The 27,163-nt window shown below is 36.2% G+C and overlaps 3 protein-coding genes across 7 annotated transcripts in view; 1 reads left to right on the top strand and 2 right to left on the bottom strand.

Moving 5' to 3' along the window:
* Nucleotides 1-13,601, bottom strand: part of LOC133838670 (protein CREBRF homolog) — a 30,181-nt gene extending 16,580 nt beyond the window's left edge. Inside the window, exons 1-2 of the mRNA XM_062269839.1 lie at nt 13,471-13,601; nt 7,166-7,230 (exon numbers count right to left, since the gene is read on the bottom strand). The gene's annotated coding sequence lies outside the window, so the exon portion shown is untranslated. The remainder of the gene's footprint in view (nt 1-7,165; nt 7,231-13,470) is intronic.
* Nucleotides 13,602-13,731: 130 nt separating this feature from the next.
* On the bottom strand, nt 13,732-15,865 carry LOC133838671 (BUD13 homolog). The gene has a single exon (XM_062269840.1). It carries the CDS (start codon nt 15,687-15,689, stop codon nt 13,782-13,784), a length of 1,908 nt encoding a protein of 635 aa, XP_062125824.1. The 5' UTR covers nt 15,690-15,865; the 3' UTR covers nt 13,732-13,781.
* Nucleotides 15,866-16,285: 420 nt separating this feature from the next.
* LOC133839392 (probable serine/threonine-protein kinase yakA) overlaps nt 16,286-27,163 on the top strand; it is a 32,406-nt gene continuing 21,528 nt past the window's right edge. Inside the window, exons 1-2 of one of the 5 annotated variants that reach the window (XM_062270903.1) lie at nt 16,286-16,546; nt 17,774-18,471. In XM_062270903.1, coding sequence (XP_062126887.1) covers nt 18,040-18,471 — 432 coding nt within the window. In that variant the 5' untranslated portion in view covers nt 16,286-16,546; nt 17,774-18,039. Of the gene's footprint in view, nt 16,547-17,155; nt 17,293-17,773; nt 18,472-27,163 lie in introns of those variants that run through there. The other 4 variants (XM_062270907.1, XM_062270906.1, XM_062270905.1 and 1 more) reach the window with 4 other exon arrangements.

Genomic DNA, 27,163 nt, shown 5'->3' with positions numbered 1-27,163 from the left:
AGGTAGTCTCGTCGGCAAAAGCTATCCGTTATCTATACCATACATAAGTGCGAGTGAAACGACTGCGCCTAGTGAGTGCGAAAGAATCGACAGTAGAGCTTTGTGATTAACCCTTAAATGGCGCATATGGTTTAATTGTTCCACTGTATTAAAAAGAGTTGAAATGTTTTTATAATTTAATTTTTTACAGTTTAGAAATTGATAGTAATCGTTATTTTTGTTTTTGATTACTAATTGTTTTGTTCAGGTTTTTAATTCTATCATAAAGTTCAAATATATATATAATATAATTGCAATCTGACATTTTTGCCTTGCGCAAGGGTTAATATTTAGAGAAAAGATCGTCCGCATACAACCTTTCCCTTCAACAAGCACGAGCGCACTGAGCGATAACGGCTCGAAGCCGAACGAAAAGGCACACGACGAGACTACCTTGTGTTATTGTATCATGACCTTGTATAATTGTATCATGATACAATTATAGAAGGTAGTCTCGTCGGCAAAAGCTTTCGTCAGTACGCATTCGTTTTTCGACTCAAGAGCATGATACAATCATGATACAATAACACAAGGTAGTCTCGTCGGCAAAAGCTATCCGTTATCTATACCATACATAAGTGCGAGTGAAACGACTACGCCTAGTGAGTGCGAAAGAATCGACAGTAGAGCTTTGTGATTAACCCTTAAATGGCGCATATGGTTTAATTGTTCCACTGTATTAAGAAGAGTTGAAATGTTTTTATAATTTAATTTTTTACAGTTTAGAAATTGATAGTAATCGTTATTTTTGTTTTTGATTACTAATTGTTTTGTTCAGGTTTTTAATTCTATCATAAAGTTCAAATATATATATAATATAATTGCAATCTGACATTTTTGCCTTGCGCAAGGGTTAATATTTAGAGAAAAGATCGTCCGCATACAACCTTTCCCTTCAACAAGCACGAGCGCACTGAGCGATAACGGCTCGAAACCGAACGAAAAGGCACACGACGAGACTACCTTGTGTTATTGTATCATGGTTTTGATTGTTCAGCTGTGCAGGCGCAGCATTTCCAGAGAGAGATAGAAAGAGAGCAGTAGAAACGGCGCATGTCGCTCACCCACACACACACGCATACTGTGTGGTTTCATGAATTACCGGCGCTGGGGGGCATGGCGCGAGTGGAAGTGGGATAGAACGAAAGAGTCGCTGCTATGGTACAGTCCATGATACAATTATACAAGGTAGTCCCGTCGTACGCTTTTTCGTTCGGCTACAGAGCAGTGTTGCCAGATTCTTCGGAGTAAAAGTTGCTAGATTTGAGAAAAAAAGTTGCTAAAAATTGCTAAAAATTATAAAAAAATTGCCAAAAAAGTTGCTAAATCTTTTCAAGGTTAGTTTTGATAGATTATATTCATTTTATATTAATGTAGGAATAAAATATTGAAATTAGAAATAAAATAATTAAAATAAATAAAATTTCGTATCTTCTTGTGTTAACACCTATTACAAAAATATCCGAGTACTTTTCATTTTAGTAAGTACTCATAGAGAAGTACATACAACAACAACATTTCCCATGCTTATGTAGCCCATACCTGTTTATATAAATATATAAAAATAATTTTTAATTTGTTTTATTTATATTAAAAATATTTAAATTCCAAACTAACTTTATAAATGTTGTTTATATACTTTTGTTATCTTCATTTAATTTAAAACAAATAATAATAAAACAAGTAAAAAAGCTACAGTCGAGTGTGCTTGACTGTGAGATACCCTCTACCCTCTTTTGAATAAAAGCAAAAAATTGGGGTTTTATTTTCAAAATATTCCGAAAATTCTACAACATTCTAAAAATGTACCAAATTGTATATTTGGTATAACGATATAGTACCACATTCAAAATATACCATAGGCAGCTCAGTATATCAGATTGTCAGCCAAAGCCACTAAGACCCCTAGTAAGTAGGCGTTTTTGGTCATACAAAAATATTTCTTTAATAACTTCCACAATTCTTATATGATCGCAACCAACTTTTCAGGAATCACTATTGTTATTATTGTCTTAACCAAAATTCGCAGCTTTAAAATTACGCTTTTTATTCGATTTTATTGATTTGGGAGGGCGGAAGTGGGTGTGGCAACAAATGCTGTCGAAAAAAATTAAAGCTCTATCTATCTTATAGTCTATGAGATCCAGTGTTTCATACGGACAGACGGTCAGACAGACAGACGGACATGGCTAGATCGTCTCGGCTGTTGACACTGATTAAGAATACATATACTCTAGCATTCAGTTAAATAAAAATATCGATTTCATAGTGAACTATTAATTGCAACTTTTCAGTGAATGGCAAAAATACAAAATAAAAAGGCTTTAAGTAAAATATAAATGTAAAATTGCTAAAATAGCTAACAAAAAATAAAAAGTTGCTAGATTTGTAGCTAATAGCATTTTCAAAAAAAAAGTTGCAAATATTTTGAAAAGTTGCTAGATCTAGCAACTAAATTGCTAAACTGGCAACACTGCTACAGAGTGTTATCGCTCAGTGCGCTCGTGCTTGTTGAAGCGAAAGGTTGTATGCGGACGATTTTTTCCCTAAATATTAACCCTTGTGCAAGACAAAAATGTCAGATTGCAATTATATTATATATAAATATGAACTTTATGATAGAATTAAGAACCTGAACTAAATAATTGGTAATCAAAAACAAAAACAACGATAACTATCCAATTCCAAACTATTAAAAATTAAATTATAAAAAACATTTCAACTGTTTTTAATATAGTGGAACAATTAAACCCTATGCGCCATTGAAGGGTTAATCACAAAGCTCTACTGTCGATTCTTTCGCACTCACAAGGCGCAGTCGTTTCACTCGCACTTATGTACTGTGTCGATTACGGACAGCTTTTTGACGACGGGACTACCTTGTATAATTGTATCATGGTACAGTCGACGTTTGTTGTTGTTTTGTTTTGTGGCTTTCGCATTTGTTGCTCACTTTGCGAGATGGACTGTTTATGTTTTATTCCCAATTTGATTAATAAATAAATTCATTTACAAAGCTTCCGCTCTTGCTCTTTCTAGTTCTCTCTAGTCTCACTCACATACACATTCACATGTGTGCGTGTGTCGCTGCCCACCCGTTTTTTGACGTCACCTTTGTTGTTTACTTCGGGACCAGTCAGCTTGTTTTCATTTTCTTTGCGCACTATCATTGTTATACCCGTTAGAAATAAATTAGAAGGGAAGGGTACGATAGCTTAGTGCTAAGAGTCAGGAGGGAATCTTCAATTTTTGAACGTGGAAGGTACTAACGAATCAAATATAACGATTGGGATTTAAGAGCGCCTTAAGTTGCTGCGGTCACACTATTTCATAGTCAGTCATCTTTACTCTCGGTTTCTTGTTTTCATTTTCTTTGCCACATTGTTATTTGTTTTGCTATTGTTTGTTCTTTTTTCATGCAAATTGTTGTTATGAAATTGTCTGGCACTTTGATTTGTGTTTTGATTTTCGCAAAAATTAAAACTAGTTGCACATTGCAAAAATATACTATGTATATATAATCCATCGACATGTTTTTATTTATACGAATGAAAGAAAGAAATAAAGCAAAAGGTGCAAGCATCGAAAACGCGCGCGTTTATAAGCGATGCATTTTCGCTGCCTGCTGACGTTGCGTTTTTCAATTCTTTATTGGTTTGTTTATAAAAAGCACAAAAAAGACAGAAATATAAATAAATAAATTGGAATGCACACAACAATAGTAAATGTGCACAGACTTTTTGTATGTGTTTATGAATTGAACGCGAGCGTTATTTCAATTAGTTTGCAAATTTGACATAAAATGATGCAATATGACATATTAAAGGTGTAATATAATATATTAGATAGCCGTGTTTGCATAGTTACATATACATACATATATTTGCAAAATGTGCTGATCGAAAGCTATTCAATTTGAAATGTGATTCATTCATTTATCTAAGGCTAACACGATTCATATGTTTAGGTTACCTAATTTCGTTTAGCTCAAATTGCAGTCATGTTGATAATGAAAGAATTCGTCGCCCACTTCACTGGAAAAATTCAGCGGTGATGAAGGTTTTGATGGCAATCGAACTGACGCACGGAAAATTTGCTGAGAGAGAAAATCACAGACATGTCCTTGGAATGGCAAAGTGCGCCACAGCAAAACAAAATACAACAAATAAATAAAATAAAAATAAAAATAAGGAACACAACACGACAGGAGCAGGCGTGTATCAAGTAAATACTCGCAAATGTTCGGGAGAACCTCGAAACATCGGGAATAGTCGGTTCCTGTATACATATAGAAGTGCCAAGGATGTCACACGCTCGCCCACACCAAGGATAAATGATTGTCAAGGACGTGGGCGCCGGTATCCTTCAAGTATTTACAGCAACGCCCACGTTGAAGGCGCTTTAGAGCTTTCGCTGCCTGCTGCGTGGGTGTGAACAGAGTGACGAGAACACCGGTTTTCTTACTTCTCTTTCCATACAAATTCACATCCATCCCACATTCCACTTTCACTTTCCTTTCGTCGCGTCTTCGAGTTCAAGGCAGTGCAAAGCATCTGTTGTTGTTGCCTACATTTAGGCATCGCCACGCCTCCTGCCTTTTTTGGGCGTCGTCGTTGTGGTTTTCGTCGAGTTACTTGTGTATTCCATGTTCAATTTAATTAAATGCAAAGCTTTTGAAACCCACAGCATTAGCAAAAAAAGCCGGCTGCCAATTCGATTGGCATTAATATACGTATGTATATCGATTAGTGTATCGATAAATAAGTACGCAATTGGTGAAATGTGACAACACAAATACAAGTGCAGTCACAACATAAATAACAGAAAACTATTTTTAGATTCTGTTGGAGCTGAGTATATTACAAAAACTTCGTCACATTATTTTCCAAATTGTTTTTGTTATGAATGTGCAGAAGCACAACAAAAATGCGACCGCAGACTTGCAAGGACATCAAGGGGTGGGAGGAGAGCGGAGGCTATGGTGTTATGGTCGCTGTGGCATTTGGCCTTGGGGTTGTAGAGACGCACTTCGTAGTAGCGTGGGTTTTATTATGCGAGAGCATGCCACAGTGCTATGGGGGCAGAGGGAAAGAGAGAGCACGAGCGAGAGATAGACAGTGAGCGAGAGAGCAACTGTTCGTTTGTTTAAGGATTTCAAGGGAATTCTGCGTCGTAACTTTTCAACATGGCAGCCAAATCTCCACAGCAACCCCCAACACACCCCCAACACATCTTTTTTATGGGGGCAGCCGGCGAATGTGTACATCGAAAAAGTATATGTATATATAAGGTATATAGTATATCCTTTGTATATACAGCATGTTGGCGTTGTTGTGACGCGTATCGATTTGTTTATGTTTATTAAATGAAGATTCGCAAAAAAAGGGGTGGCACTTTGGGGGCCAAGAGGGTGCGAAACAACATTGAAAACTTTCACACTCTATTCTACATATTTTAATGCTTGTTTGTACTTATTAACAAAGCAGTTGGGGAAGAACACAATTTGTTTTAATTTTCTGACAGGTAAATTCAGTATGTAAGGATGGAAGAGAATTTTTTCTGGGAAATATAATATGAAAAGCTTAGGCGGAAGTTTAAATTTCTAAGGCATAGAACACATTTTTAAGCTTCTATATAAAAATGAAGTATATTAAATAATGTAAATATGTTGTATAAATTGTTTATTCAGTATGAAAGATAATTTTTAAAAAGAGCAAAACAGTTCATCATCAACATCGAATGATAGTAAAATTGAACTGGAATATTAATTTATCGGAATAATGTCAGAAAATGCTCCACGACTCACATGCACTTTTCATGTGATTGATTCAGCGAATTCAAATAAATAAATAAACAACAATATGGCCATATTTGTGTTGATTTCTTGTGTTGTTTTTCTGCTGATTCGTGTGCTTAACGTTCATTGGCCCCAAAGCACCGCACACACCAATTATAGCCAAAGCTCTCTGATAAAACACAATAACAACTCAACACACACACAAACAAATACAATTTTCAACAACTAAGCGTTTTCAGTGTTCACATCGTAGACGAATAATAGACCCAAACAGACATATGTATAATATGTGTAGACCTCAAGCCGTTGGCTTTTCCACAGCACCAAGTTCAGTTCAAGTTCAGGGTCAGTTTGCTACTCTTTTTGAAGTAGTTTCTTCACTCTACAGACAGATAAATACATACAACAATATATAGCATTCTATATCGTACATTGTGCTTTATCTATTATCACATACAAAGATCGCACGTCATAGCGTCAACGCATATAATAGAAAGACATTTTAGCTGCTAAACAAAGTTCAATTTGAATCATCTAAGGAAATTAAATTAAGCCAAAATGTGCGAAAGACAAAGTGAATGACAATGTGGGCGACATACTCGTAGTGACAATTTGGCAAAGAAAATTTCCATGGCTATTTTAAATATAGAGCCAACGCATGTTTCATGTGAAAAATCTGCACTTGGTGGGCGTTTGAGAATCGCAAAGAACGGCGGATGCTTGCAATTCTTCGATAGATAAGACATAATTGTTATTTAGAAATATCAATATTGTGACAGATATGCATCGTCATCCGCTTGACGAAGCATTTTCCTATTTTATCATGAAATTTCATAGTATTTGTATTTTATTTCTATTTTACAGATAGTCAAGTGCAATCATACATTGAAATAGTCAAGATTGCAGTATTTTTTTTTTTTATATGTAGGCGACTAGATAAGATAAACTGAAAGCTGACAGAAAATATAAATTCTTGCAATTTCCACATAATTTGTATAGTTTATAGAATATTAAAGCTAGCCATTTTAATTGAAATATTGTATAGTCTCCGGAACAAAGAGTATTTAAGTATTTTTATATATACAATTCAATTGGCATAGAAATTTTGAATTTCTCAAGACGATCAGATAGGTTGAGACTGTTAATACCCTGCTTTATCATATATTTAATATTGAATTTACTTAATTTTATTCACTTTCATTTTAAACTCAATTTCATTTTCTCCTATATTTGGTTATTATGCTTGATATAACTACGAATATGTTTAATTTATTTAGAATTATTTTGTTAGAATTTCCAATAGTGTTATTTGTTAAGATAAGTTCTTACCTTTTTAGTTATGAGTAGCTCAAATTTCATATTATCGACAATGCTAAGGATGACCAAATTGTCGCCTAAAAGAAACAAATAAAGTAAATTAGGATAGAAATACATTATAAATTAGTTTTTAAAGCTATTTTCAAAAAATTACTAGTAATGGAATAACGAAATCGGTATAACTCAATTTAATGGGTATCTCATAGTCGATTCTTCTCACATGGTAATCGCAATTGCAATTGTGGCGAGGCGAGTATAAAACTTGGGCGGTGCGGTTCATTGATTGCAGACGACATCGTTGTCGACAACACCCGCCGACTACAGTATGTTTTATTTTATTTTTTTATACATAGTATGTTTGACAATGCGGAAGTTGTTGAAATATAACAAATCCAAGGGGACACAAAGAGAACTGCATGCAACACACACAAATATATGCTATACAGATAGATATAGAATCGTATCGCGTTCTCTGTGTCTGCAGTTGCAACAAAGCGCAGACAATCGGCCTATGTCTATTTACATATACGCGTACAAGAATTATCTGGCTGAGTAATTAATGGATCTCATTTAGAGCGTTAATGTCAGCTCAGATCGAAAAATGGAGCATTTCACTTCAACTTACCCAAGAAGGAAAAAAAAGGAACCGACGAAATGCGATTACAGAAAGCAAACGATGCGAAGCGAATTTAACACAAAAGTTTAAGAATAAGGATTTTTGATGCGAAAGATGCTTGAATAACAACTATCTAAGGATTGAACAATAATAATAACACGTCATATAGCGAAACACTACTACCCTAAAACCCCTAAACAACAAAACAACCGGAGGAATACGCGACGCGAACGAACGGAGCCGACACAACCGACCTGTCTGAATTGCACTCGATAACTGTGTCAGTGTGTAGCGACGGAATGCTTAGAGAGTCTCAGACTCGCAGGATGCTCTCCTGTTTAATGTTGGATGTTGGCGGCGGGGCGGATTGCCGATTGGAACAAAAGCCACCACCATCACCATCACCACCACTACCTCTGACATCAAGCAGCACAAGCCAGAGAGCCAGTCAACCAGTTGGTCTGAGACTGGCGCAAGACGCGAGATAATAGAAAATACACAAGACCGAAAAAGAATCAGAAAAAGTCTATTAGAGTGCTCGACTGGCAGATACCCGATAAAAATTGTTGTACACTTTATTTTTACTCCGTAAAATTATTTGTTGTTTAACTGCCAAGTTAATAATGCAATTGTAAATATATTATCATATAGCTACTCAAAAATGAATGAAATGATCAAGTTAATAATGAAATTGTAAATATATTCTGAAATAACCATTGAAAAATAAACGTATCTTAGTTATATATAACTTGAGTACCAAATTGAAAAGACGAAATACCAAAATTTAAAACATCCTTCATAGGATTTCATTGTTTCGCCTTAGGGCTAAGTAGTTCTTAAAATCTTTATAACTATACCATACAAATATGGGACTAAGTTTCCCGAAAAGTGGAACTTTTCAAGAATATTTAAATCTATATATTTTATGAATATAGACGCTTACTTTTCGTGAGTTTCATAAAGTTTTGGTTCCTAAAATCTTTATGATTCTAACATACATACAGAGAAGTATCTAACATGGCTCAAAAGTTTATTCTTATAAATAATACTTAGATATACATATACATGCTATGGGAATTGAACACTTTCTTTAGCCTGTTGCACACATCTTCGACAGACACCAGCTTGATATACCCCATTTAACCTATTAATAACTGGTATGAATGAGAAGGGAAACCCTCGAAAGACAAACTCACCCCAATCTAAAGACTCGTTTTCTTGAATGGCATCGCGAAATCTTTGTCTTGCCTTTTATTTTCATCGATTTAACTTACGTGTTTGCCCACCAAACTACGCGGGGTGGAAAGCGCTTGCGGCGATATTCTATGTCCTGTGTTATGTCCTGTGAGTGAGCGCATGAGCTTGGCAACAGGACGCTCACAACTCTCTGCCATTGTGCTGCCTCTTTTACAACTTTACAACTAAATTTATTACTCACTTCTGCTGGAGTCATTCAGACTATTGGCAAAGTACAGTAAGGCTTGCAATTTCTATGGGTTTTTCCTGCTGCGTTGTATTTTGGGGGAGTTGGGAAAGATTCGATAGATTCGAAGTTTAAGCTACAAATACCACAGTAGATTAACTCAAAAATAGCATTATTAACCAGTTAGATCACCTAATACAACTAATAATTAGTGAAAACTAAAACTAGTTCTAAACTAATTAAAACTTAACAAGGAATTTTTAATAAAATAATATAACAAGTTTAGGAAATCTTAACTGAAGTTGTTTTTGTAATATTAGACTGTTTCTACTATTCAAGATGAGTTCATATTTTTCTTGTCTTCCCAGTTCATCCACTAGATCAACGTTCGGTTCCATTTATTCGCGATTTTTCTTGGCCTGGATTCGAACAATGGATACGAGGTAACCCGCTGCCCTATTTACTGCCGGGATGGGACCATCTATGGGATTATTATTATTCTATCGGTATGTGTACGCTTCATGCTAATTCCAATTCCAGTTTGCGGAACAAAAGCAGCGAGCATAAAAACTTTAACTTTTGTCTGACTGGAAGACAGAGGAGGAACGTCCAAATCCGTGCTGGAGTGAAACAAGGTTTTCTCGCTGAGATCCAGAAAAAGACAAAGACAATAAAGACTAAGCAACCCTATCTTATCTTGGTATACCGTGCATTTCTACTATTAAGGGTGTAATAAGTTCTCTATTTGAGCTAGAGTTTGAATGAACGTTTCCTATACCAAAGCAGATTACAGGGAATCTAACTGTCGATCACGCTCCTTCTCAACTGTCGCGATCTTTAGTCCTTTAAGGTTACATTTATGTTTTCCCAGCTTTTCACGAGTTACGTTAAGTACTTAGGATATTTTCTTTTGATTCTATTCTCCTCACCCAATTCATTTCAATAGAAATGTAAATAGTAAATTTTAATAATAATTGAAATAGATTTGCCCACGAAAATTGTAGCGTTATCTTTAAGGGGTGAATTGCATCCAGGAACTGCATGTGGTAAAAACTCCCAGCATAATTTCAAAGATTCTTTTCAAGTCGATCTATAGAATTTGTTAATCGATTTTACGGTGCACAAATGAAAACCTTAAGCAAATTGCTTTCACTCAAAAATTTATTGCTTTAATACTTAAGGAGCAAGTGATTTTAAATGTAAATATGGTTTCCTTAAAATCAAAGATATAAGAAGTTCCCCTTTTTATTGAAAAACTTATGCAACTCGATTTATTAGACAATCACAAATCTCAAATTAAAACTTTATTGCAAATTACAATGTCTAAACATTCCATTACAAGATAATATGTTTTATTTTTCTTAATAGAAGGTTTGGGTAAGGTTATCTATACTTTTTTGAAGAAAAAATCTTGTATTGCCTAATAAAATTCTTGGGAAGATTGAGTTTTGAAATACAAATATGTTTATCCTAATAAAATGTGTGAAGAAATATTTTATACTTTCCAAGAAGAATGGAATTTCAAGAAAATTTGAAATTTCAGCTTTCATTCGAAAAGTCGATCCAATTACTGTTATAATAAATGGAAAACTTGACGAATTTTTCAACACAAATTAAATTAATTTGCAGTGTCACTGGCTAGCTGCATTTTGATCCTAGCACCGCCTCTCCCCCTTTGACCATTGAACCATCGGTTACAGCTGAATTTCCTTTGTATTTTTAGCCCATTGTCTTCTTACGGTTACGTAGAGATTTGCACGTGTGCACAAATTAGCAGAACTGGTTCCAATGTTTTTTTTTTGTTTTTCTTGAACCGCACATGGAAGTAGTTTCTTTCCGGGGCGCTTTTCCTTCTTGCCATTGTTCTATAACAGAAAAACTGTCGGGCGGCAATTGGAAAATTTTCTTTTATTTCCTAGACGCCATGGGAAGTCGATGGATGGCATTTTAATTTGCGAGGTGTATTTAGAGAAAAATCAAAGTTCATCAATTATATTACTATTTACACAATTTCAGTATAAAACTAAGATTTTCCTATACTCCAGCTATAAATTCAACCCTTCAATGAGTCATGGTGGTAAATTCGCCAAAGGAATAAAAAAAAGAATTGAAATTCCGTAGAAAACTATGAGTAACAATAGACATTTGAATACGCTGCTGTAAAGGAATTCTAAAACGCTTAAAAAAAAGCGAAAGTTGAAAGAACTCCGCTTAGCATTTGTTGAATCGTAACATACCCCCGAAGGGCTAGAAGCATGTTAGGGGTGCACAACGCACACACTCAGCGTGAGATGCGTGTAAATTCTCTAATTTTCATTACAATGTCACTGGGTCTCTGGAAGCACCCTAAAAACGCCAACAGCCACCAGGGCAAGGCAAGTGAGAAGACATTGAAGTAAGTACCAAAAGTACCACAGTACAGAAGGACAAGGGTTGAGGTTTAAGGTTAAGCTTTAGCCTTAGCACGAAGGTGAGCTAACGAAACGTAACACGAAAGCATAAATCACAATTACACACACGCACACACGTGTACACGCCGTTTGCTGGGGATGTTTGGACCTGCGGAGCAGCAAGCTTTTTGGCGGCCACGTGCAAAACGATCAGAGCTTGCAAAATGGCGTCCCTTTAAAGCAACAACAGCAATAATAATAATGAGAAGCAGATGCCTTCACTGCCAAAGATCATGCATGTGAATGCTTCATTTAGTTGTACTCTGTAATCTAGGAGTGGAATATCGTATGTGTTCGCTTTTCAAGGAATTCAGGGCACTACCGCGATTGTCCACATTTGGAACTTTGTACCACTTCGTTTTTTTGGTACATTCACTTTTGTACCAAAACTGGTAGGACTAATTTTTGTTGATATTCCGAATCACCGATTTCGAAATGCTACATTTTTAAAGTTCTAGTATATTTGAATATATACACGCATACCTAAGTGTTTGGTTCATCATTTCCTACTTGACTATATAGTAAATAAAAGCTCAAAACAAAGATTTGAATAGAAGGAATAGTTTTCATTAACTTTTAATTCCAAAATAAAGCAAAGTTCTTAAATCTTAATTATAAAGCATATTCATTTTGACCAATTCTTAAATATATATTTTTAATGCAAAATGATGTGTAATTTGGTTGCACATCAAATACCATATACAAAAAAGGAACCAAAGTTTCCCTTAAATATTTATAATAGTAGATTCTGTTTCTTACATTATCTATCTTTAAGAACATCCATTTGTTTAAATAGAAAAAGTCAAATTACACTCCTACTTTGTAATATTAACCAAAGTGAGCATCATTTATTATATAAAGATACTTATTATTTAAATAGTGCTCTGAAATATTGGTAATGAAATCTACACTTATTACTAGCATTTGAAAAGTTTTAAACCATTTGGTAATAAGTACCCGCTAAAAAGTACCCACTTGCAAGAAATGTACCTTAGCTTGTAGAAATGTACCGAATGTACAAGTGATATTAAAATTTCTTATAGCAATGCGAAAACATGCACTTTAAGCGGGAGGGCGTCGTGCCATGAATGAATTTCTTAAGCGGAAGTGTGTCACGCTGTCAATGTGTTCACGAGAGAGGAAGAGAGAAAAAGCAAGGAGTGAGAGCGCAAGTAATAGATAAGTAAGCTCGCATCATGCAGCTCGCACACAAACACATGAATGTGCATACATATACAATCATTTGGCTGGCATACATTTTGCAGCAGAAAACATTTTCGCGCCAATTTGTGCAACAAAAAAATGTGTAGCATAAGACAGCAAGAGCAACAACAATAACAACTACTTTACAGCTGCAACAACGCGAAACAGGTTTGCAACGGCTGACTGACCGACTCTGTTGCCATGGTGAAGGTTGCAATAGAAGCAACAAACAACAAAAGCAACAATCCGAGCAACACCTCCAAATACAACCACAACAGCAACAACAACAAAATAGTGGTGACAATGCAACCAAAGTCGCTTGTGTACAAAAAAATGCTGGCAATAACACGTTTTTGTTGTTATTATTTTTTATTGTTTGCGTTTATGGCGAACGCTTTTATGCTAATAAGCGGAGGCGGGGCACTACTACACACGCACACACACATACATGCATGTGTACACTCTTGTTTTGACACCAAATTGTTACGCTTTATTCTGTTCACCAACAACAACGATATAAATAAAGCAGCCTTTACTTACATTACATACATATGTATACAAAACAAAGAAATTCTTACACAGCACAAAATATGCATTTCAATTTAGTTATTTAATCAACGCTTACCCAGCTGCAAATTGTGCGATATTAGAAACACAGTTAAATTATTAAATTTTACAATATGAAATTTCTTTTGTCTCTTTTGTATGCGACGAGTTTCAAGTTTTTAAAAGGCAATCACAAAGCAGCATGCAGGTGTCGTTGAAAACTATTTACCATTCGCTTTTACGCTGCTATTCTACACACAGGGTTGCATTTGGCGCGCGCGCAAATACCTGCGTCGCTTCAGTGCTGCACAACGACTCTAAATTATCGATAACAAATCGGTTTTGTTTTTATAAAAAATATGTATTTGAATCTAAATTTGAAATGCAAATTTACATATCCTCTACGCTATATTTGTACGCTTCATCCTGCACAGCTCGTCGCTCGTTCTGCTTGTCAAACCAGCGCTGCTCATAGCCATTGGAACGATCGACGCCATCCCAACGATATCCCGGTCGTATGCCAAAGCGATTCTCCGGATAACTGCCGGCATAAACAGGCATTACGGGTTTATTCGACAGCTGCTCCTGTTTCTTGCGTTTCGCTTGCATATACGCCAACATTGGATCATCTGCATGCTCCTGTTCCCGCAAGTGCCGATCCAGATCTTCGTCGTTGGCATAGCGGGCCACCGGCATGGCCGCCTCGTGTGCCATCTCTGCGTGTCGCTCCTGTTGCTCCTCTAGCTGCTTGAGTCCTTTGCCCCAGCGATCGTAAAGCTCTTTTTTCTTTTGTTCATGCGCCTCCTTGCGCTTCAGCTCAGCCGGATCCTCGGCAGCAGCGTCGCGTGCTCGTCTTCCTCGCCGCCCCGTACTGCGAATCTGCACCTCGGCATTGCGTCCGGACACCTCGCTTGACATTTGCTCGAATCTCTCGTGCTCTTCGCGGCGTCGTTGCTCCGTTTCCTGCTTTAACGACTGAGCATTTTGCAATCCCGCCTTCTTGCCATCCAGCGTGTGCTGCGTTTGCGTTTTGGGTTTATGAGTGGGCGGCGGCGACATCGATGGCGACTTCTCCTTGCCCCAACGACTATTTGTGCGCTGTTCCTTTTTAATTCGCCTGGCTGGAGATTGATCGCGACTGTGTCGTCTAGGAGAACGATCTCTGCTGTTGGAGCGACGTCTCCTGGGCGGGCTGTTATCTGTTTCCCTGCGTCGCCTGGGTGGACTTTGGTTTCCTCCATGGCGACGTCTTGGTGGGCTTTGATCGGAACTACGGCGACGACGAGGCGGGGAATGATTTGAGTCACGTCTGCGGCGAGGAGGCGATTGATCAGCGCCTTGTTTACGTCTTGGCGGGCTTTGATCGGAGTCGCGACGTCGCCTGGGTGGAGATTGATCTGCCTCCCGACGACGCCTGGGTGGACTTTGATCTGAGTCTCGTCGTCGACGAGGCGGACTTTGGTCAGCTGCACGTTGCCGCCTAGGTGAAGATTGATCCGCAGCATTTCGTCGCCTAGGTGGAGATTGATCCGCATATTTTTGACGCCTGGGTGGACTTTGATCCACATCTCTACGTCTCTTTGGCGGACTTTGATCCGAGTTGCGTCTTTTGCGCACAGGAGATTGATCCTGTTCCGCATCCAAACGTCTTCTTGGCGAACTTGAATCAGCATTAGTTCGTTTTCTTGCTCCAGACTGATGCTCATTCCTTTGACGTCTTGGCGGACTTTGATCAGAATTACGCCGCTGCCGTAGTGGCGACTTCGGAATTCTTCTCGCTGGACTCTGACCTTGTTCACGGGAACTGCTGCGTTTCTCTTGCTTAATGCGAATGGCTAGTGGGCTCCGATCCCTTGGGCTGATGCTGCGACGCTCCTCCTTAATTCTAATGGCGGGTGGTGAACGTTCCTCTTTGATTTTGATTGTCGACGCCTTGCGACCCCATAAATCATCTTCGCTTGTGGTTGGTTTTCTTTCGTTGGGATTTGTTTCGGTGTCTGACTCGGATTTCGGCTCCTTGACGGCAATATTGCGCCACTTACTGCGCACAGCATCAGGGTTTTCCTCGATGTATTCGCCAACAATTTGTGGTGCATCTTCGCCGCCAAATAACAAATCTTCATCCATTTCCTCATTGTTGGAATCGTGTGCGTCGTCGTCGATTATTTTTACTTTGGTCTGATGCGTCTTTTTGTGCTTTTTGTGTTTCTTTTTGTTCTTGCCCTTCTTATCGCCAGACAGATATTTCTTTAAATATTCTTTTTGATTTATAACCTTAGCACTATTTTGTGTGGACATCTTAAAATTGTTCCAAGCGCATTTCTCTTATTTTCAGTAAACGTACACTAACCCACACACACATGCACCAAAACAGCTGTTGCAGAAAAGTATTTTATTGGTACCAAGGTACATACCAAGTAGCTACCGAAAAAGTGCGGAGTCCCTGGTTAAAAGTGACAACCCTTTTTTCAATTGTGCATTACTATTATTTTGTAAAGTATGGCTCAAAATGTAACATTAATTATTAAGTAATTTATTTTTAGCATGATTACTTTTATTATGCCCTTAATATTTTTAAGCAATAATAATATTTTTTAAACGACGCGGCGTTATATACGCTTTTTCGAAATATAACAGTATATTCCGAAGGAAGTGAGATCCAAAATGTAACATTAATTATTAAATAATTTATTTTTAGCATGATTACATTTATTATGCCCTTAACATTTTTAACCAATAATAATATTTTTTTAACGACGCCGCGTTATTTACGCTTTTTCGAAATATAACAGTATATTCCGAAGGAAATGAGATACGGTGGCAATTAAAAAGAATATTTTTCAATACTCTCTGTATGGTCACACTGCTTCTGACGTATTAGTGTTGTTGTTTTTCATTTCTTCACACTGCCATTCGTCAATGTCGACCTAGTCAAACTTTTTTTCTCGTAGTAGTTAGCAATTAAACGTATTTGAATCTTTATTAATATTAAACGCGATAACTTTGTTAGTTTCTAGTGGTTAGGACAAGTGTATCATTACTTAATCGTTGCCAGGGAGCATATAAAACAGCAACTTCGGTTGCATCGACGTAAATTATTCGCACGCCGCCGCTAAGGCGGTGGCGTCGATAACGAACACAAATGCACGTAAAATGTGAGTAATTGCAAGACAACGGTAAAATGAATAGCTATTAGAATTCGAATTGCTTGTTCTTTATTAAGCAAAAAATTCAAAGACACACCCTGTCACAAGTATTTTGTAGTCCTCCTTCTCCTTGTCCTAACGGTTCCCCTTGTAAGCGAACGAGAGAAAGAGCGAGCGATTCACAGAGCCTAAGAAAATAAATACCAAAGCGGAGCCCAACAAAAACAGAGCGCAAAGCACACACATTTTTGTTTTTGCTTGCTGAGCGATGCACAACTCGTTGAGTTTGCAAAAAAAAACCGAAACTACTACTTTTTTTGCATGCATTGCGTTGCAAGGGGAGCATGTTAAACTTGGCACGTTGCCTCCTTTTTTTGCATGATTTGCACTTATTTTGCATAGACTGCAATTTTAAATCGGCATTTTCAGTGAAATTTTTATAGCCACTTGATGTGTTGCTCTCTCCAAATCAACCAGCAAGCACTTGCTCTCTTGCACGCTCTTTCCCTCTCACACTGGCATGTGGTTGCGAGAGCAAGAAATTGTTGAGAGAGAGAGAACTTGTGGTTTTGATTTGAGTCTAGTTGGATTTCTTCTCAGTATGAAAGTTAAACGCGTCGCGTGCAGTCTACTTAGTGTCGCTGTCGCTCAGCAAGCAACAAATACCGCGAAATAAGAAATAAATTGAATTCGTGCTGTGTGAAGAAATGAAAATTTCTGTTGCCTTCAATTTAGCCTGCTGAATTTATGTTTGTGTGCGTTGTGATTTTTATTTATTTCTTTTTTTATTATTACTATTCTTGCATCAATTTTGATTGTCGCCCGTGTGCGTGTTAAATTTAGGTGTATGTGTGTGTTCGTGTGTCGTTTATTTAAATAGGGAAGAAAGGCCAATTGTTTTGCGTTGTCGTTATTGTGTTGCAGTTGCAAGCGTGCTTGCAATACTTGCCACATGCCACTTGACCTGAGCTTTGCCAAAAGCTATGGTGCAGCCAATTGAGCTGTCCTCGAGAAGAGTGCGACGGCCTAAATAAACTCCAGAAGACTTAAAAGCAAAGACTTCAGCTTTCGGCCGTTGGCCTACTAAAGCTGCGTTAACTTGTCCCGGCTGAAGCACACACACGCACTCTTATCAGAATTCTTCTGTTTTTCTTTTTTTCTGTTGCTTTCAAAAATGTCGCCTTTTTGCATATGAATTGTCTTTTTACACCCGATTTTGTGCGTTTTTTTTTTTAGGTATTCTTCGTCGTCGTGGTTAAAACGAAAGCGCGTTACGCCAGCAGAACAACAAAACAAAAGCCTAAAAGAAAGGCAACAACGATCGTGAGAGCGCGCGCGATCAAAAAAGATCGAGCGAGAGAGAAATAAAGAAAGCAGAGCACGCCGTCGTCATTCAGAGTGAATGTGAGTGAGTGCGAGTGAGAAAGAGTGCACACAAGTGAAAGAAGAATCTATAAAAAGTAAATCAAATAATTTCAAAAGTCAACAACAAATATACAAAAATGAGTGCCAACAGCAGCAATCAGAAATTGCAACAAATGTCTACAGATGCTGATCAATTAGCAAAGGTGACGATGACAAAGACAAAGAACGAAGTAGCAGGTGAAGGAGGAGGAGGAGAAGGTGGCGGAGGAGTAAGCGAGCTTACGGAAATGCCACGTGTGTGTCGTTGTTGTTGCAAACGCGACATGGAATTGCTGCAAATATTCGACGAGTCAACCAATCATACGACACCAACAACAGCAATACAAACACAACAACAACAACAACATCAATTGTCATCGTTGTCATTACGTCGACGCAGCAAACAGCAACAACGCCATGAAGAAGAGCAGCAAAAGCGCAAATGTGATAATCCCGTGGACTATGCACTGAGTGGAGCACACAGCAACATGGACACTGTTCTCGAGGAGATGATCATTTGGAAGCTCAATGTAAGTACGAACAACGAATACAAAACCAAACAACAACATCTCTTTCATAAGCAAATTGCGCTTGTATAGCATATAACATAGGGCAGCACAACAAAGTCGTCTCACTTTCGTTAAGAGGGAGGAAGAACACAGCGAAAGCAAATCGACAACAATAACAACGACGCTGAGCTTTACAGTTCGTTCAATTTGCCTGTCAAAGCTGCGCTTCAATTTACCTCAAACTGAATGTATTGTGTGCTTGAGAGTGTGTGTGTGTATGGGTGGGTGTGTTTGTGTCTTCTGCCTGCATTTTGTTATTTTATGTTGTTGTTCTTGTCGTTGCTCGCTTCTCTGCTCTGTTTAATTTTTAATGTGATTTATTTGCCGCACATTGTGACTGACTGGGCACGAACTGCTGGCAACAAACTGACTAGCTGACTGACTGACTGAATGAATAACTGACTGGATGACTGCCTGAATTACTCACACACACACACACACTTGCTGACTACACGTATGTGAGCTGGCGTGCCTTTTCCTTTCTTGGATCACTGCCAGCATTAAACTGCTTCTTCACTTTGTTATTGCCATTCTTATAGCATTGTTTTTGTTATGTGTGCACAAACATTCCTATACATACATACATATGTATCTATATGTTGATGTCTTGTGTGGTTGTTAAATAAATAAAATTAACATCTCTTTTGCATCATTATTTTGCACTCTTCTAACAATTTCGGCAACGTATCATAATAGATAATGATGTTGACATTGACTTGTCAAGCTTTTGACTACGCCATCGATACAATAAGGATTGGATTTTCGTGATATCATATTCTTATTTTTTTTTGTGTTGACTAATTGTTGATCTATGCGATGTTGGTGTACAGTGAATATTTCCTATAGATTACACTAGTTTAACTTAAAAAACAAACATACATATTTATTATTAGGCAAATTTTTATTTTGATTGAAATGCATTTTTCTATTTTCTTTTTCAATTACTTAAAAAATCAATTGAAGAACATTTTGTAATTATCTGTTTCCACTTATTTGTGGTACAGTTTTTATAGACCCACTCTACAAACTTCAGTCTGCTAGAGAGTATTGCTTATGTAGAGAATTTGTTCTAAATTAACAATGCTCAACATTGTATTGCACTTTCGATTTCCTTACCCTTCCACATTGTGTCGCTGAAGTGAAAAGTGTGTTTGGATTTTGACAAAGCGTTGTGAGTATGTTTATGGGATTTTCCTGCTTTTTTTGGCCTATTTGTTATTCTTAACTTTAGGGTCTCATCGCGTGCCAAGTCGCATGCCGCTTGACGCTTGCCGCGTGCCACCTGCTCCCTTCCCTCTGCCACCGATCTCCGCACGCCTCCGCGTTCGTATATGCGCCATAAACACGCAGTGCAACTCGAAAGCAAAGTTGGAAATATATATGTATGTATATGTGTATTTGTACTATATATAGAGAGCCAATATTATTTTTCGCTCAATTAAAATGACTTCGGCATAGTTCCCGCTCTAGCTGTTGCTTTGTTTTTGTTATTATTGCGCACCCACCGGCGTATTCTTGAAAGGCAGAGCGGGTCATAAAAGTAGTCGCATATAGTATAGTATAATAGTATAATGTATAATGTATAATGTGTATGGCTGCTTTGGGGCAACTTCAATTATACATGCTCATTACAAATCACTCGCCACTGAGGTGTGTGTGTGTGTGTGAGTGCTTTTTTGTGGTCGGCTCGACGACAGGCCGATCCGAGGAGTGGACAACCGGTTTCCTTCACAGAAGAGATATCCCCCCATTTGCCCCCCGCCCACGCACATAAAACCCGCATTGCTGAAATCAGTTGTTGCCACTGCCCATTGCGAGGTGTGTTTTGTATCCATACACAGAGAGAAAAAGTTTACTACTTTTGATATGAGTGCATGCGTTTAGTTATAAATTAAAATGAAATGTAATCTAGGACAAGTTCTTAACTTTTAAAGATCACAATTTTGACTTGTTTTAATAGAATTTTCGAAGTTTGGTAAATTTCGATAGTTTCATTTATTAGTTATCTACATTTATTATTATGTATTACTTATTATTTGTTATTGAGAATATTTACATTGGGCTATCTACATAGGACCATATTTATTTGTTTTATTGAAGTTTCCTAAATTCTAAAATTCAATGTTGTAACTTAAGTTATAAATTAAAATGAAATGTAATCTAGGACAATTTTCTAGATTTTAAAGATCAGTTTTTGACTTGTTTTTAATAGAATTTTCGAAGATTGGTAAATTTATTAGTAATAATCTATTATTATTAATAATCTATTATCTCTTATATAGCGTTGTTTGTGTAGGATTATATTTATTTATTTTTTCCTAAATTCCAAAATTCAATTTTGTAACTTAAGCAATGGGTTGATGTACCTAAAAGTTTATTTTGTAAAAGTTAACTTTTGTTTTGTATTAAAGGTAAATTTTTGTTGATTAATTTGGTGGCTTAAGCTTAATAATAAGCAATGGATTGATGTTCTCTAGATTCAATTTAATATTTTCCTAAAGCGAAGTCCTTAAGCTTCATTTTATATAAGGCTTCTTTTTGAATAGGTTTGTTTTCTCACTGTGCACATATGTATGTACATTATACACATGTTGGTTGTGGTAGCCGCTTCTCAAGGTGTTGCATGAAAAATTGCTTGACCTTAAGTCGCGCGCATTTGCTTCGTTATACAATTTGACTTGTAATTATTTTCATTATTTATTATTAGTCGCATAATGGGTATTTGGTGTGCTCTAGAGAAACGAAATGAGTTCAACTGGTTCAACACAGAGACGTGCTGGCTTGGGCTTCAGACGATTACAACTATCAAATTCATTAGCATTTAACGTCATGCAGCCAAGTTTAAACCTAATGGTCATAGTCAAGGTAGACATCATGCCCCGAAAGATTTTAAAGTGAAAGGGCAAGTGTCTAATCTACGTGTGATGCATGGGAAATTCGAGAAATTTGAAGCAAAGCAATTAAATACGAATTAAGGAAAGTGACCGTTTTGTTAACTAATTAATCAGATGGCTTAATCGAAGCTATAACCAAAGCCAACGTTTTATTTAAGGTATGGTTTTCTTTTCTTGACTCTTGTGACAATTTTGTCTTGCAGCCAATCCTTTTCGAATTCTTGGCTTAAAGGCAAGAAGTGTACTCTCTAATTTGAATTGTCGACTGCATTCGTCGTTGCAATGCAGCTACGTGCTACGTATACGTAATATTTGTAGTCGGTGATTGGTAGACAATTCACATTTGCATTTTAAATTGTTATGGCAATTAAACGAGGCGAACGGCATTCAACGACTAATTGTGCCGGACATTGCAGACAAATGGTTTTATTGTAATTTCGTGAAGAGTTTCACGAATGTGGCCCAACAGTTAGTGGAGAAAACGTTGATCGTTAGTTGCGGCCATTTTTCAATTAATAGGCATCGTAAATCGTTATCAATTACGACAATAGTGGAAATCTCATATCAAATACATTATCAACACTTTCGGTTGGTATAACAAAGTTACACACATCTATTTATTGAGCGTGTTTCAAGCGTGTTAACAGTTTACACTCTTAAATAACATAATTTAACAGCTCTGTGCGAAACTTGACAATTTAAAGTTTGCATACGCATGAACATGTTAATGTGTTCTGGCCATTAACAACATTGGCCTTAAGAGTCGTTAAGTTTTTATTTGTCGTTAAATTTTTGTTGAGATATACATATGTCTTAACTTTCTCGCACTTTTCGATCTGGGAGCGAATTGATTTGTTGACATAACACGGAAATTATTTGATAGTAAAACCCGAGATAAGGTTCGTTACTTTCATTGAGCAACAGCAAATGCAATTAGCACAAGTTGTGGGTCATTGAGAATGGCCTGATAAAAGTATGCCGAAAAAGCCGAAAAAAAACAACTATTTTCGTTATCTAGTAACTAAGTATATTCTGCACAAAGACAAGCCCAAAAAAAGCGCACTTTCTTATCATCTAATCTAGTATAAGTTATCTGACAGCGTAACGAAATAATAACAAAAAATATTAATCTTCTAATTAGACTGCAAGGTACACTACAAAATCTGTTCAAATATGACACTAAAGAAAATATTTCAGAATTGAACTGATTTTAAGAAAAAATATAAAATGTGAAGAATTCTTTTTCAGAACATTTGTTGGTTGAAAGTTAATGTGAACTATTCATATGACTATATTTAAGCACTTTGCGCTGTTTATATTTGTGCTTAGATACTCGCAAGAATTCAAACAATAATGCTGAAAACAAATGACTCATTAATACCCCAAATAAAAAGCATCTCTTATATTATTATGGTGTATTCACAGTAATAAAAATAGAACCAAATCAACCATCATTTATTAGGGATATATTCATAGCTTTTTCTTTTAGATAACGCGCTTTTTTTGTTTGTTTAATACTATTGATAGTTATACAATGCGTATTATCTTCTTAGTAATTGTTTTATGCAACAATATGCCACACAGATTATTAGTTAATAAAAAAAGTATTGTGCGTGTCGCTCGTGATAATGAAGGATGAAAAGTCGGGGCATCATGATGTTACATGTGCTATGAGTAGATTGAGATAAGCTTTGACTCTATTTGTTATTTATGAAATTCATTGCTTATCAATAGCCTTGAGCTTATGTGGTAATACTTACTGTCTGTTGTTTGTTGATTGTTACTTGTTGTCTAAACGTGCTACGTAAATATGTAGACGAGTTCAATAAATTCAATGAAAAATGATATTTCATTTCATCTGTATACACAAAATAGAAGCCAAATATATGTATGTTCATAAATATCCCACAACTAAAAATAACAATGGGGGCAGCGATCATCATCATCATCGTCATCGTAATATCGATATTAAATATTTTTAGAAAATTCTGTTTACGCCTACTCAATCATAGAAGTGAGAAATCCAGAACATACAATGACATGAATCAATAAATTATTCGAACTTTGCGTTTTATATGCACATAACACACATACACACACACATATTTAGAATTGTTTTTTACGACTTTCTATTGCTGAGATTCTTCTGCAGTAGTTCCCATTTGATTCGTTTGTCTCTGAGGAGTACCGTTTCTAATTTGATTTCCAAATGGATTGTAAACAAGATGTTTGCGTTATCAGGGCGAGTCTCTTAGCAATGCTAATCAATTAACAACAAGACGACAACAAAAGCGGACCACTATCAACAACAACCTCAAAAAAAACCCTATTTTCAGGTTATTCTACACTTACTTTTACCTAAAACTTGACGTGTCTAATTAAAGCAAACTGCCAACAATACAACAACACAAAAAGAAATTAGGCAAACGGCACACGCTTAAATTAGGAATGGGAAATGGAGTGTGTTTGATAAACAAAATAACAACAAACAAGCCTAAAAGCGACTGTGAAATACCTGCTAACCATTTTGAAATGATAAAATACAAATAGTATTGTTTTATCATTAGTGTTAGTGTGTTATAGTGGAAAATTGGTCTTCTGCATTCTACACAGAAAAAACTTATACAAATCATGGATAACTATATTATACTGGATTTTCTTAAGTATAAGAATACTAGAATTTTGTATTACTACAATACCACGTAGTATTTTTTTTATCTCAACTGGATTTTCTTAAGTTTAAGAATACTAGAATTTTGTATTATCAAAATATCACAGTATTTTTTGAAAATATTTTGTCGAAAATAGTTTATTTTAACAAGTATTCCACTGATCAAGATATAACTTCGTTCTGATTTTCTTATATCATATTACATAGTATTTTATGTTATTCTTAAGTATAAGAATACTATAATTTTGTAATACCAAAATACCACATAGTATTTTTTTAAGTCCACATTAAACTTGTGTCGAAAATACTTGATTTTAACAAGTATTCTGTTTTCTGTGTAGGTTGACACTGATCAAGATATATGTGGATGCTTCTTTCTGCCTTTCGTATATCATATCACCAAGTATTTTTTTTTAATTCACTTGATATTCTTAAGAATAAGAATACAAAAATTTTGTATTACAAAAATATCACATAGTATTTTTGAAATATACTGGATTTACTTAAGTATAAGAATACTATAATTTTGTATTACCAAAATACCACATAGTATTTTTTAAAATCCACCTTAAACTCGTGTCGAAAATACTTGATTTTGACAAGTATTCCTTTTCTCTGTGTAGGTTGACACTGATCAAAATATATGTGGATAGTTCTTTCTGACTTTCTTAAATCATATTACATAGTATTTTTTTTTTATTCTTAAGTATAAGAACACTACAATTTTGTATTACTAAAATACCACATAGTATTTCTTTAAATCCACATTAAACTTGTGTCGAAAATACTTTATTTTGACAAGTACATATTCTGTTTTCTGTGTAGGTTGACACTGGTCAAGATATATGTGGATGCTTCTTTCTGCCTTTCATATATCATATCACATAGTATTTTTTTTTTAAATTCACTGAATTTTCTTAAGAATAAGAATACTATAATTTTGTATTACCAAAATACCACATAGTATTTCTTTAACTCCACATTAAACTCGTGTCGAAAATACTTGATTTTAACAAGTATTCTTTTTACTGTGTAGGTTGACACTGATCAAGATATATGTGGATATTTATTTCTGTCTTTAACACCAATTTTCGGTTGGTCACAATACCCTTCCAACATGCGTATAGCTGGCATAATAATATAATTCAAGCCCCCGCTGATGTCTCACACTCCACTAAGTTGTTAAACAGCAGGGGAAAGCAGCTAAAGCAACGAGCGAGGAGGTCTCGAGCGTCGCCATGGAATGCAATTCGAACAACACTTAAATTAGGTGGTGGCACAGACACAGACAGAAGCCAAGACCGAGAACGAATTGCATTAATGCCGATTGAACTGGCCGCGACGGCACGCACATATAAGATTTCCAACTTCTTGCCCCATGTGGCTATTTTGTCGTGATCCGAGGGGAGGGAGGGGGGTACAGTGGGGGGTTTTTAACTCGCCGGCGGCATACATACGTACGTGCTGCTGTTTGACGCAAAGCTATGTAAGACTCGAAAGTGATTGGCCTCTATTCTAATACATGCATTCGATTGCCGGTTTCTTTATTATTATTAGATTTGTTCCCATTTCTTGCAATACAATTCAAATAACAAAACGACAAAAGCTGGGTTCAACAATAATGTTGATCTACGAGTATTTGCTTTTCGCACATTATTTTTACGAAATTTTCTTCTTTGCAACCCATTTTCCACGGTATCATTAGCAAAAAGCCGGCAGTAAAATACTAAGCTGCCATTGAATGCTGCGACTATTGTGCAATAACAAAGGGTTAACATTAAGCCTTCAGTTTTTGTTTTTGTTTTTGTTATGGCGAACTAACGAAAGAAGGAAAGAACTAGCGAAGCGAGAACCAAGGCCGTGGTTCATTGGACAATTGAACTTGATGTGAACTGTGCAATCTAGTTCAAGCCAGGGCTGGCTTATAGAAATGAAAATACATAACAATATAAAAATGGTAATTGTGTTTGAATAGATAAGGAGTAAGTAAGTAGTTGAATTTGTGTAGCGATTTCTTATCTGTTCATTAACAACGGGTTGACTTAAGCCTTCAACCAACAACCGAAAAAAACTAGCGAAGCGAGAACCAATGACCTGGTTCTGGTTCATAAGGACAATTAAACTTAAGCTCTTAACAGGGCTGGTTTTTAAAAATAATACAATGAATTGCAGGGTTGAAAGTTGCAACTAATGTAATCCATTTCCCATTGGAAACCAATTTGATTGCATTTACTTAAAGCTACTTAATAATATAAAAATGTTAATTATGTTGGAATGGATCATAAGAAGGAAGTAGTCGAGCTTTTGTTGCGCCAACCAAAATCCTTGGATTAAGTAGGGCTGGCTTTTAGAAATAATATTCCCAATTGCAGGGCTTGAAAGATTTTCACAAATAATGTAATCAATTTTCTAATGGTTGCCATTAGTTTTTAAAAATAAAGAAAATGATAATTATCTTTGAATAGTAGTCAAGTTTATTTTGCGATTTCTTATCTGATCTTTTTTTTTATTGCAAAATTAACGAAGCGAAAATAAAGGCCTTGATTCATTGGGACAATTGAAGTTAAGTTCAACTACACAAAATGAACTAAATTTACAACTAATGCAATCAATTTGCAGGGCTTAAAAAGCTTTTACAAGTAATTTAATCAATTGGCTACTCTGATGACTATTTTAATATTTAAAGCTAATAACTTCAAATTGCAAATTGCCTTTAAATAAATAAAGAGTAGTTGATAGTCGATTTCATGTTGCGATTTCTTGTTTTATTTTTATTTATTTATTTTTTTTTTTGGCACAGTCATGAAATTTAGCAAGTTGTTGTTGTTGACTTGAAGCGTTTGTTTCTCACGTGCACATGTCATTTTGTTGTTGTTGTTATTGTTTTTTTTTTGTTGCCCGTCTATCTTGAAACTGACATTTTCTGGCCGTCGCTCTCAGTTTCAGCTGTTGGCTTGAATAAGTAGTCAAAGTGTGTTGCTCGTTGCTCGTTGCTGTCTTTGTTGTCATCTCGTCGTACACTGCATTTGAAAAGGTCATTATGAGATTGTTACACGCAGATGTTGCTGTGGTAAAACTCTCAAATGTA

Source organism: Drosophila sulfurigaster, chromosome 2R, assembly GCF_023558435.1.
Source record: "Drosophila sulfurigaster albostrigata strain 15112-1811.04 chromosome 2R, ASM2355843v2, whole genome shotgun sequence".
Lineage (NCBI taxonomy): Eukaryota > Metazoa > Arthropoda > Insecta > Diptera > Drosophilidae > Drosophila > Drosophila sulfurigaster.
The sequence above is the reverse complement of the archived record's forward strand: the minus strand, read 5'-3'. Positions and strand labels throughout refer to the sequence as shown.

What these genes read in the sequence shown, in the direction of transcription:
- LOC133838671 (XM_062269840.1), bottom strand. Translation starts at nt 15,689, where the DNA reads ATGTCCACACAAAATAGTGCTAAGGTTATAAATCAAAAAGAATATTTA.